The 13,254-nt window shown below is 44.0% G+C and overlaps 1 protein-coding gene across 2 annotated transcripts in view; it reads left to right on the top strand.

The window, feature by feature from the left end:
* Positions 1 to 330: 330 nt before the first annotated feature.
* The window catches only part of vps39 (VPS39 subunit of HOPS complex), a 56,328-nt gene continuing 43,404 nt past the window's right edge, over positions 331 to 13,254 (top strand). For both annotated transcript variants that reach the window (XM_061886909.1, XM_061886908.1), the window contains exons 1-5: positions 331 to 737; positions 4,393 to 4,458; positions 6,868 to 6,932; positions 7,003 to 7,045; positions 7,113 to 7,207. In XM_061886909.1, coding sequence (XP_061742893.1) covers positions 665 to 737; positions 4,393 to 4,458; positions 6,868 to 6,932; positions 7,003 to 7,045; positions 7,113 to 7,207 — 342 coding nt within the window. In that variant the 5' untranslated portion in view covers positions 331 to 664. The remainder of the gene's footprint in view (positions 738 to 4,392; positions 4,459 to 6,867; positions 6,933 to 7,002; positions 7,046 to 7,112; positions 7,208 to 13,254) is intronic.

The raw sequence follows: 13,254 nt of genomic DNA, 5'->3' as shown, positions 1-13,254 counted from the left end.
AAGTTGCTGGCACGGCCACTCTACCAACCGAGTTATCGTGCTGGGATTTTACCAGTCTGGCCCACTTGGGAGGTGGCCCCCGATTTAAAATGAGTTTGAAACCCCTGGTTTAGGTCACTTCCGACTCTGACGTCACTTTAACTCGGCTCACAGTCGTCTTATTTGACCAAATAATACTGTATTTACTTTAATATTTTTTTATGGACAATTGAGGGTATTTTAAATGTACGTTTGTTCTTCAATAAAAAAAAAATAATAATAATAATAATTAAAAAAAAAAAACGCTCCTCGTGAGCGAGATGACGTAAGTCACGTGGTTGTCAAAATATCGTCGCGCGCAGCTCCAGTCAGCTGACCAGAGGCGGGAAGTAGCTTCAAGCTAGCATGGCTCGCTAAAGTTTATGTCGCTTCCGACTCCGACGTCGCTTTAACTCGACTCGCAGTTGTTTTATTTCACCAAATAACTTCTTGGACTGCGTTTGTGAGTCGGCTTGAGGTGAAAGTGGGGCGAATGGGATGCTTCAAGACGGCGACGTCTTAGCTAGCGAGCTAGCTAGCACTCGCTTGTTTTGGCAGCGGCAGGTCAGCCATATCTCCCCGGGCAAGTGTCCTCTCACGGCGGGCTCGTAAACGCGAAGGTCGGTACCGCCTCAGGGTGAAGAAGATGCACGACGCCTATGAGCCGGTGCCTATTTTGGAAAAACTTCCTCTCCAGATTGACTGTCTGGCGGCCTGGGGTGAGTTAAACCTCCATAAACACTAGATTTTCCCAAAATGGGGCCCCATCAAGTCGTAAAAATGGGGTCCCCGGTCATTTTTGGGGTCTCACTTTTTTGTGAGCGTTTTAATAATAATAATAAAGCTGCAAGCAGCGATGGACGGGACCGACTTTTGCTGGTGTTTCCTGCCTTTACCCATTTAACATATCTTTCCCTGCACATTACCTACCTTCCCTGCATCCTGGGGTCACACTGGTGCTTATTTCTGTCACCCATCATGTTTGGAAAAAGGTGAGGGGTTTTTACAAAACTTTTGTTCCTGTTGATTTTTGCTGAAGGATGTCAATTATTAAAATGTAGGTCTAAGTGAGACCTACATAGAGGTTTTTGTTTCATGTCTCTACGACAGGGGTAGGGAACCTATGGCTCTAAAGCCAGATGTGGCTCTTTTGATGACTGCATCTGGCTCTCAGATAAATCTTAGCTGACATTGCTTAACGCGATGATTATGAATAATTTCGCTGGCAATCGCAGTGCTAAAAATAACGTGCAAAATATAAAACATTCTCATGCATTTAAATCCATCCATCCGTTTCTACCGCACCTGTTCAAGAAGTCGCATTAATGGTAAGAAGTATTTTATGTCACAATGGGGGGGTCGGAGCTTGCTGCAGGGTCGTTCTCCCAGGAAGGCAGACGGACTACTCGGGCATTTAGGTAAAAACATGATTTAATTTTAACTAAAAAAAGATACAAACAAAAATCCCTCACAGTGGAGGCACAACTTGGGCTAAGGAACAAAGCTAACGCATAAACAGACTATGAACATAAGTCAAACAAAACTTACTTGGCACGGCATGAAGCACGAAACTATGGCAAGGCATGAAACAAGTCAGCACAGAGCAAGAAAAGATCACATTGAAGCCAGGGCGACTGACTGGCAAAGACGAGCTTAAATACTGCCTCTGATTAGTGCTCGGGAAGCAGGTGAGCCGGCATTTTGTCCACCAGAGACAGGTGGGCAAAATGAGTAACCAAGGAAACCAGACAAGGGAGTGGAAAAAACAGGAACTTAAAGAGTCCAAAGGACAAACAGCACATGGCCAAACAAAAACATGATCAACAGACATGACATTTGATTTATTATTGGTTAGCTTCAGAATAACAATGTTATTAAAAAGAATAAGAGACTTATTATACTCTAAAAATGTTGGTCTTACTTAAAAATGCACGCATTTAGTTGTATTCAGTGTTAAAAAATATGATATGGCTCTCTCGGAAATACATTTTGAAATATCTGGCTTTCATGGCTCTCTCAGCCAAAAAGGTTCCCGACCCCTGCTCTCCGACATTCCTACCGGAAGTTACAAGCAGTTGTCTGTGTTTTCTTCCTAGGATCAGTTTTGTCTGTGTTTTATTCCTAGGGGGCGCTAGAGCGTAATTTTAAGTTGTTTTTTTTTTTTTTTAATTAGATCGCAATTTTCACCAGTTCTAATGTGTGTGTCCAGTTTGGTGAGTTTTGAAGCTTTTTAAGGGGGTCAAATTACAGCTCAAAGAGGCTAAAATTACATTTTTTAGGAAACTTTTGTTTTGAAGGGGTTTTTGTCAACTTCCTGTAGAGTTTTGCTGAAGCATGTCAGTGTATGAAATCTAGGTCTAAGTGAGACCTACATAGAAGTTTTTGTTTCATGTCTCTACGACATTCCTACCGGAAGTTACAAGCAGTTTTGTCTGTGTTTTCTTCCAAGGAGCAGTTTTGTCTTTGTTTTATTCCTAGGGGGCGCTAGAGCGCAATTTTGAGTTTTGGGGTTTGTTTTTTTTATTAGATCGCAATTCCCGCCAGTCCTGATGTGTGTGTCCAGTTTGGTGAGTTTTGAAGCATTTTAAGGGGGTCCAATTACAGCTCAAAGAGGCTAAAATTACATTTTTTAGGAAACTTTTGTTTTGAAGGGATTTTTGTCAACTTCCTGTTGAGTTTTGCTGAAGCATGTCAGTGTATGAAATCAAGGTCTAAGTCAGTCCTACATGGAAGTTTTTGTTTCATGTCTCTATGACATTCCTAACGGAAGTTACAAGCAGTTTTGTCTGTGTTTTCTTCCTAGGAGCAGTTTTGTCTGTGTTTTATTCCTAGGGGGCGCTGGAGCACAATTTTAAGTTTTTATTTATTTTTTTTTTTTATTAAATCGCAATTTTCGCCAGTCCTGATGTGTGTGTCCAGTTTGGTGAGTTTTGAAGCATTTTTAAGGGGGTCAAATTACAGCTCATAGAGGCTAAAATTACATTTTTTAGGAAACTTTTGCTTTGAAGGGGTTTTTGTCAACTTCCTGTTGAGTTTTGCTGAAGGAGGTCAGTGTATGAAATCTAGGTCTAAGTCAGACCTACATAAAAGTTTGTGTTTCATGTTTCAACGACATTCCTAAAGGAAGTTACAAGCCGTTTTGTCTGTGTTTTCTTCCAAGGAGCAATTTTGTCTGTGTTTTATTCCTAGGGGGCGCTAGAGCGCAGTTTTGAGTTTTGGGGTTTTTTTGTTTTTTTTATTAGATCGCAATTCCCGCCAGTCCTGATGTGTGTGTCCAGTTTGGTGAGTTTTGAAGCATTTTTAAGGGGGTCAAATTACAGCTCATAGAGGCTAAAATTACATTTTTTAGGAAACTTTTGCTTTGAAGGGGTTTTTGTCAACTTCCTGTTGAGTTTTGCCGAAGCATGTCAGTGTATGAAATCTAGGGCTAAGTCAGACCTACATAAAAGTTTTTGTTTCATGTTTCTACGACATTCCTAAAGGAAGTTACAAGCAGTTTTGTCTGTGTTATTTCCTAGGGGGCGCTAAAGCGCAATTTTGAGTTTTGGGTTGTTTTTTTTTTAAATGATAACAATTTTCGCCAGTCCTGATGTGTGTCAAATTTGGTGAGTATTGTAACATGTTAAAGGGGTCAATTTACAGCTCAAAGAGGCGGGGGTATAATAATAATAAAACCTTAGAAATACAATTGGGTCCTCGGTCCCTAAAAACACTGACGGAAAGCGATAATCGGAAAAAAAAACCAAGCAAACCGAAATTCTGACCCAGTGAAGGCAGGGTTATTTAAAAACAAAACAAATCTGCGTCCCAGGTGTCAGGTTCAAACACCGATGACATCTATTAAACAGACAAGAAGCAAGGAATTAAACAGAGACAGGATTCAATTTGGCTCAATGAGGAGAGCGCGTCCACCTATACCCTCGTACAGTGTCACCCACGTGCTGACGAATAAGTTTCACGTATCCTCTTATATTTGGACTTTCCCTGATTACATAGCTTCTATGGGGAGAGGGGGTCATAAACTGCTGTTGCACTCGACCACAAACACTTCAAAGAAAAGGTGCCTGGGGGGGTGTAGGGTCCTGCTTCCTCTCCGCTTTGTAGATCTCGGGTCAGGGCAAGGTCTTCCTGTGGCTGTCAATTAAATCGACACCTCCATGTCGCCTCCCATCGCACACATTGGAGTTTTACAAGCATTTTGCTTGATTAGATGTAAGACAGCTTTTGTCTTCCCAGTTGTGTGATAACTTCTATACAGCACGTCCTTTTTGATTTCAATGCGTTAACACCAATAATGCATCAAGGAAGCTTAAGTACGCTTTTGGAGCACGTCTACGATGAAAAGTGCTTAAATGTGTGATCTTTCTTCCACAGAGGACTGGCTGCTCGTCGGAACCAAGCCCGGACATCTCCTTCTCTACAGGATTAAAAAAGATGCAGGTACCTGACACCACTTACTGTATGAAAATGATTATTTTTTGTGCTTGTTAAAAGGGAACTGCACTTTTCTTTTCTTTGGAATTCTGCCTATCATTATGGGAGACAAGAACACACTCTTTTTGTGTGTAGGATTCTAAAGATAAAACAAACTATTTCAAGAGGCGGCTGATGGGAGTCCCATCCCAGCAGACACGAGACATTGAAACAACGTTGAGAGCTGGTTGATTAGGTCCTGACGTTAAACAACTCAAATCTGACATTGGAACAACATGCTTTTTGACAACGTTTAATCAATGTCGAGTTCTGATGTTGATTTAACATTGAATTTTGGTCATTTTCCCAACCAATATTCTACAACATTAAAACAATATGCTTTTTGACAACGTTTAATCAATGTCGAGTTCTGACGTTGATTTAACATTGAATTTTGGTCATTTTCCCAACCAATATTCTACAACACAAATACAACGATGGAACAACATGCTTTTTGACAACGTTTAATCAATGCCGAGTTCTGACGTTGATTTAACATTGAATTTAGGTCATTTCCCAACCAATATTCTACAACACAAACACAACGTTGGAACAACATGGTTTTTGACAACGTTTAATCAATGCCGAGTTCTGACGTTGATTTAACATTGAATTTTGGTCATTTCCCAACCAATATTCTACAACATGAAAACAACATGCTTTTTGACAACATTTAATCAGTGTTGGGTTGTGACGTTGATTTGACCGTTGAAATTTGCTCATTTCCCAACCAATATTCTACAACACAAATACAACGTTAAAACAACATGCTTTTTGACGAAGTTTAATCAATGTTGGGTTCTGACGTTGATTTGACCATTGAAATTTGGTCATTTCCCAACCAATATTGTACAACACAAATAAAATGTTGGAACAACATGGTTTTTGATAACGTTAAATCAATGCCGAGTTCTGACGTTGATTTAACATTGAATTTTGGTCATTTCCCAACCAATATTCTACAACATGAAAACAACATGCTTTTTGACAACATTTAATCAGTGTTGGGTTGTGACGTTGATTTGACCGTTGAAATTTGGTCATTTCCCAACCAATATTCAACAACACAAATACAACGTTAAAGCAACATGCTTTTTGACAACGTTTAATCAATGTTAGGTTGTGACGTCGATTTTATGTTGAAATTTGGTCATTTCCCAACCAATATTTTACAGCATTAAAACAACATGCCTTTTGACAACGTTTAATCAATGTCAGTTTGTGACGTTGATTCCACTGTTGAAATTTGGTCATTTCCCAACCAATATTCTACAACACAAATACAACATTGAAACAGCATGCTGTTTGACAACCTTTAATCAATGTTGGGTTCTGACGTTGATTTGACCATTGAAATTTGGTCATTTCCCAACCAATATTCTACAACACAAATACAAAATTGGAACAACATGGTTTTTGACAACGTTAAATCAATGCCGAGTTCTGACGTTGATTTAACATTGAATTTTGGTCATTTCCCTACCAATATTCTACAACATGAAAACAACATGCTTTTTGACAACATTTAATCAATGTTTGGTTGTGACGTTGATCTGACCGTTGAAATTTGGTCATTTCCCAACCAATATTCTACAACACAAATACAACGTTAAAACATGCTTTTTGACGACGTTTAATCAATGTTAGGTTGTGACGTCGATTTTTATCATTGAAATTTGGTCATTTCCCAGCCAATATTTTACAGCATTGAAACAACATGCCTTTTGACAACGTTTAATCAATGCCGACTTCTGATGTTGATTTAACATTGAATGTAGGTAATTTCCCAACCAATATTCTACAACATTAAAACAACATGCCTTTTGACAACGTTTAATCAATGTCAGTTTGTGACGTTGATTCTACTTTTGAAATTTGGTCATTTCCCAACCAATATTCTACCACACAAATACAACGTTGAAACAACATGCTTTTTGACGACGTTTAATCAATTCGGGTTCTGACGATTTGATCATTGAATTTTGGTCATTTCCCAATTAATATTTTACAACACAAATACAACGTTGAAACAACATGCTTTTTGACGTTTAATCAATGTTGGGTTTTGACGTTGATTTGACAATTGGAATGACGGACCCTTTGCATTTTGTGGCTTTTAATGCCTCACAATCAAACACTTTTATGTTCAAATACTGAACAGATGTTTATTGTGATAAGGTAAACATCTTTTCAGTAATTTAACAAAAAACAGTTTGATTGTGAGGCATTAAAAGCCACAAAATGCAAGGGGTCCATCAGACCCACAAACGCTGGCTGAGTAACAACAATATGAACATTACACAAGGGTTTTAAGACGCCCCCAGCTTTGAAGAGGCCTTTAAAAACGTGTGATGAACCTTTTTTTCTATCCTTTAGCCACCAACCTCTTTGAAGTCACACTGGAGAAATCCAACAAGAACTTTTCAAAGAAGATCCAGCAGGTAATGGCGCCGCAAAGTACTTGAACGCAATCTCCATCTTCATTGGCAAAAACTCTCGCCTCTCCCACAGCTTTATGTCGTCTCGCAGTACAAAATACTGGTCAGTCTCCTGGGTAAGTCCTCTCCTTGGAAACCTCGTTGTGCCGTGTGGTTTACACCCTGACCCAAGTTGTCCCGCAGAGAACAACATCCACGTCCACGACCTCCTGACCTTCCAGCAGATCACAGTCCTGTCCAAAGCCAAAGGAGCCACGCTTTTCGTCTGTGACCTGCAGGTTGGTTCCTCACTCGGACACTAAGATGTAGAACTTCTCACTCAGCTCAGGATATATACAAAATCATTTGAACCCAAAGAGGTGAAATTAGATCATCTCCCACGGCACACCAGACTGTATCTCACGGCACAAAGCGGTTGATAAACACTGATATAGATAATGACCTGACATGAGACAACTGTGGAAGGGGCGTGGTCCACGCGTTCCCTGTGGGCAGGTCATGTGCAGGAGCTGGCTGTGAAGCAACTGACAGGTGAGGAGATATCTCAGCTGGAACGAGTTATCTAATCACCTGTCTCTTAATTAGCATCGTCGGAGACCATGAGCGGGGCTGACGGGGAGTGTACATGCTGCTGAAAAGCACAAGAAAAAGGCAACAAGATAAAGACTGCTGAAAAGCATCAGAGACTGAGAAGAAGAAGACAAAAATAAAAGACAATTGTAAATCCACAGCGACGGGTGTCGAGTGTCATATTGGTCCAAAAGAACGCAACGAGAAGGAGACTTCTACAATTGGCGCCCAACCAGGGTTGGACCAAAAAGGGGAGAAAAAAAAGAAGAAAAATGTCGGCTCCAACTCCCCTGGAGGCACTCGGGCAAGTGCTGGCGGAGGTATCGGCGACGAGTCACCAGCCCAAGACACCGCATCCACCAGACTCCTCAAAAGGGTTGGGGCCGGAGATATGATCTCTCCTCTACTCTTTATTTCCAGGGTTCCGGCGCTGTGAGAGGGGGCTTCCCCCGCAGACGGCACTTCGGACACCAGGGCAGGTATGCTGGAGGTGTAGGCAGCCCGGTCACGTGAGACGAGAGTGCTCCATGATGGAGATCGGACAGGTGATGCGGGTTGCCGGCCCTCCAGCACCCTCTCCCGATACAGGGGAGATGTATTGCGTCCCGGTAATGGTACAAGGGAGTACATACCGGGCCATGGTGGATTTGGGTTGCAAACAGTCCATGATCCACCAGAACCTGGTTCGACCCGGGGAGTTGAGGCATGCGCCACAGGGGCGAATTAGGTGTATACATGGGGATGTGCACGCGTATCCTATTGTGCCAGTAGAGATTTGGTATAAGGGACAAAAGCATAGTGTTAAGGTTGCCGTAAGCGTGCACCTGACGCACCCCATAATTTTAGGGACCAATTGGCCTGGCTTTCACCAGCTTGTGACCCAATGTGTGGGGGTGCGTTAACGGACAGTAGGACAGGGGAATATCAGCGCAGTTCTCAGTGGCGACGGGGGTTCATCCGGCACTGCCGAGCGGGAACCGGCGGGGGATTGAGCAGTCCCGTGATGAAACTTTGCGCGCGGCCTGGGACCAGGTGGATTACATCGATGGTCAACTGGTGCGCCCAGGGAAAGGGAGGGTACACCCCCACTTTTCAATTGTTGGAAACAGGGTATACAAAGTGTGCCGTGACACTCAAACTGGAGAGGAATCCACCCAGTTGTTGGTGAGCGGCGCATTGTAATCCCATGTCTGGCCACATGGGATACGATAAAACACTCAATCAGGTCATGGCCAGGCATCCGGACGGACGTGCGCCGTTGGTGGCGGCCGTCCCGAAGGCGCCCTTGCGCCCATCACCGCTCATGGAGGTCCCATTCGAGAGGATTGGGATAAACTTCATCAGACCATTTCACCCGAGCACACGGGGTTATCGCTTTGTGTTAGTCCTGGTGGATTACGCAACGCGTTACCCCGAAGCAGTGCCCCTGCGCTCCTTCTCTGCCAAGGGTGTGGCGCAAGCCCTGTTTCAGGTCATCTCCGGAGTCGGAATCCCGAAAGAGATTCTGACTGACCAAGGCACGTCTTTTATGTCACGCACGGTAAAGGAACTATATGGGTTACAGGGAATTAAAGCCATCCGCACCAGTGTGTACCACCCACAAACAGATGGGCTGGTGGAACGGTTAAAAAAGACACTGAAAACCATGATCCGTAAGTTCACGCACAAGGACAAACCAAATTGGGATAAATGGCTGGATCCCCTAATGTTTGCAATGCGGGAGGTACCTCAGGCCTCCCTAGGCTTTTATACGGCAAGAGGCCGCGCGGAGTGCTGGACCTAATTAAGGAAAGCTGGGAGGAGGGTTCGGGCTCCAGTAAAAACAAAATTCAGTACGTTATGGACATTCGAGCAAAACTCCACACGGTGGGACACTTATCACGTGAGAATTTGCTCCACGCCCAGCAACGGCAACAGCTGGGCGTATAACAAGGGGACCCAGCTAAGGAAATTTTCACCGGGAGGAAAAAGTACTTGTATTACTCCCAACATCCAGCTCGAAAATACTAGCAAAGTGGCAAGGACCTTTTGAGGTCACACAGCAAGTGGGTGATGTGGACTACGAGGTTCGGCGCTCTGACCGGGGTGGAGACACCCAAATTTACCATCTAAACCTACTGAAGGCATGGAAGGAGGCGGAGCCTGTTTTCATGATGACGGTAGTGAGGGAGGAAGAGGAGTTGTCCCCTTTGACAACCAGCTCACGTTAGCGCAGAAAGCGGATGTTGCTAAGCTGCAGCTGCACTTTTCTAATGTGTTCTCCTCTCGGCCCGGCCGCACGAACCTCATTCACCATCATATTGAGACCAGCCCGGGTGTTACGGTGCGATCTCGTCCATTCAGGCTTCCCGAACACAAGTGTAAAGTAGTTCGGGAAGAATTAAAAACCATGCTGGAATTGGGGGTAATAGAAGTGTCCCACAGTGCGTGGTGCAGCCCCATCGTTCTGGTAGGGAAGAAGGATGGGTCCGTGCACTTTTGTGTGGATTACCGCAAGGTGAATGAAATGTCACGTTTCGACGCTTACCCAGTGCCTCGGGTCGACGAGCTCCTGGATTGGTTAGGCACTACTCGTTTTTTCACGACACTGGATTTAACCAAGGGCTACTGGCAGATTCCCATATCACCAGAGTCCCGGGAAAAAAACGGCCTTTTCCACTCCGGAAGTGACACATCCGTTTGGTTTGTTCGATGCGCCGGCCACGTTCCAGCGCCTCATGGACCGAGTGCTGCGCCCTCAAGCGGCACACGCAGCAGCTTACCTGGATGATGTTATCATCCAGAGCAGCAGCTGGGAAGATCACATGCGGCGAGTCTCTGAGGCGGGCGGGGCTCGCCGCCAACCCGGCGAAGGAAGTACAGTATCTGGGGTACCACTTGATCAGGTGCGGCCGCAGTTAGACAAGACGGCGGCGATCGCAGCCTGTCCACCCCCAAGACAAAAAATGAGGTGAGGCAGTTTTTGGGTATGGCAAGGTATTACCGACGGTGTATTCCCCGGTTTGCGGACCTGACCAGCCCACTGACTGACCTCACCGGAAAGGGTGCGCCAGAGCTGGTCCAGTGGACGGCGCAGTGCCAGCGGGTGTTCGAACCGGTAAAATCAGGACTCTGTGAGGAGCCGGCACTGCGCATGCCTGACTTCACCATCCCTTTCTGTCTGCAGCCAGACGCGTCAGGTCGGGGACTGGGGGCGGTGCTATCCCAGCGGGTGGAGAGCGTTGACCGCCCCATCCTGTACATCAGCCGAAATCTCTCGGACCGGGAGGTGAGGTACAGTACGGTGGAGAGGGAATGCCTCGCCATCCGGTGGGCAGTCGGGGCCTTCCGGTACTCCCTGTTAGGGCACGCCTTCAGTCTCTGCTCGGACCACAAACCGCTCCAGTGGCTCCACCGCATGAAGGATGCCAACGCACCGATAACCCGGTGGTACCTTGCCTTCCTCTCTAGCCCCTCTACGGGGGGGGGGGGTACGGCCGGACGGACGGCTGCCCGGCCTGAATCTGACGTTGGACGCATGTGGAAGGGCCGTGGTCCACGCGTTCCCTGTGGGCAGGGCATGTGAAGCAACTGACAGGTTAGGAGATATCTCAGCTGGAACGAGTTATCTCATCACCTGTCTCTTTATTAGCAGCGTCGGAGACAACGAGCGGGGCTGACGGGGAGTGGATAAGCAACACACATGCTGCTGAAAAGCACAAGAAAAAGGCAATGCGATAAAGACTGCTGAAAAGCATCAGAGACTGAGAAGAAGACAAAAATAAAAGACATTTGTAAATACACAGCGACGGGTGTCGAGTGTCATATTGGTCCAAAAGAACCAACATATTCAGATACCGTATTTCCTTGAATTGCCGCCGGGTATATAGTTTGCGCCTGCCTAGAATTACTGCCAGGTCAACTCGTTTCGCAAAATAATTAACGGATTAACGAGTTTTTGGATTGATTGATTGAAACTTTTATTAGTAGATTGCATAGTACTGTATATATTCCATACAATTGACCACTAAACGGTAACACCCGAAAAAGTTTTTCAACTTGTTTAAGTCGGGGTCCACATTGGTAGTCAATTAATGATTCACATTTGACACACGCAGCTACGGTATATTAATAAAACATAGCGGCTTACTGTTCTTTTTAGCTTTTTTAATAGCTTGGACCTTAAATCCTACTGAATAGCTCTTAATCTTCTTCCCTTTATGCGATTTCAAATGATTGAAATCAGCCTCTTTAGCATTAGCATTACTGCCGGCTCAGAATTAACGCCAGGTCAAACTCGTTTCGCAAAATATTATTTTTATTAGCGCATGTCTAGAATTTCCGCCGGGTCAAACTCATTTCGCCAATTAATTACCATATGCCTAGAATTTCCACCTGGTCAAACTCGTCACGTCACGAGTGACGCTTCCCCTGTCATCATTTTCAAAATGGAGGAGGCTGATTTCAATAATTTGAAATCCCATAAAGGGAAGAAGATTAAGAGCTATTCAGTAGGAATTAAGGTCCAAGCTATTGAATATGCTAAAAAGAACAGTAAGCCGCTATGTTTTATTAATATACCGTAGCTGCGTGTGTCAAATATGAGTCATTAAATGACTACCAATGTGGACCCCGACTTAAACAAGTTGAAAAACTTTTTCGGGTGTTATCATTTAGTGGTCTATTGTACGGAATATGTACTGTACTGTGCAATCTACTAATAAAAGTTTCAATCAATCAATCAAAAAACTCCCGCCTCCTGGTGTTAGAGGGCGCTATTGATCTTTTTTTGCGACTACTCGGCTGCAGAAGAAGTGACAAGCAGCGATCGTTTATTTTTTCCTCTCGCTTGCACTTTTAACATGGAGGATTACACATCTAAAATAAAACAGTTTTCTAAACTGGACTTTCAATCGAAGCACGAGGTAATAAAGGAAGATCTCCATCGAGACAGAGAGACTTTTAAAACTGAAGAAAGATAAGGAAAACTTCTTTAAACAAGTTATCGATGCTTTTGATCAGAAGGAGCTGCGCATGGACTTCATTTATAAGTAATGGTAAGACCATAATAACGTTTTTTTCTAATTAAATGTGCTTTTCATGATGGTATCCTTACATCACACTCAAATTTACAAGCGCAGGCCTAAATTTTACCGCATGCCTTTGGTAAGCGCCGGAGTGAGAAGAGGTTTTGAAATAATTAGCGCATGCTTGCCTTTACCGCATGCCTTTGGTAAGCGCTGGAGTGAGAAGAGGTTTGAAATTAATTAGCGACCTGGCGGCAATTCCAGGAAATACGGTATTCATTGTGAGGGCTTTCATAAGGTGTAAATAAGTTCAGTCGAGTAAACTTCCTGTCCCCACAGCTGAACTCAATACCTACAGTATATATATCTGCATCCAGCAACGCCACCAGATATTCTGCCATCTTGGCGCTGCAGTTGTTACTCCCCGTACTGCATCATTATTAGCAACCAAACATGAAACAAACACTGTTTCTCTTACTTTTGTTTAGACCGCGACAAATAGATGTTGTGCATTGTAACTCCTCTCCCTAACACAGCTCATATATTCAATATACTCATTAAAGCAAATATTACAGAGGCTACTGATAAGTGTGTATACATGCTGTCAATTATTGCATTGCACAGCAGGCACGTCATTACGTGCACACTGGTTATTATACTAGCAGATTTAGAGAATTGCTAGAACAATAACCCTAATAGTAGTCCGACTGCAACTTCTCCTTTTCACGCGACTATTATGTCATTTGTTC

Source organism: Nerophis ophidion, linkage group LG24 (genome assembly GCF_033978795.1).
Source record: "Nerophis ophidion isolate RoL-2023_Sa linkage group LG24, RoL_Noph_v1.0, whole genome shotgun sequence".
Lineage (NCBI taxonomy): Eukaryota > Metazoa > Chordata > Actinopteri > Syngnathiformes > Syngnathidae > Nerophis > Nerophis ophidion.
This window is presented reverse-complemented; position numbering and strand designations above follow the sequence as displayed.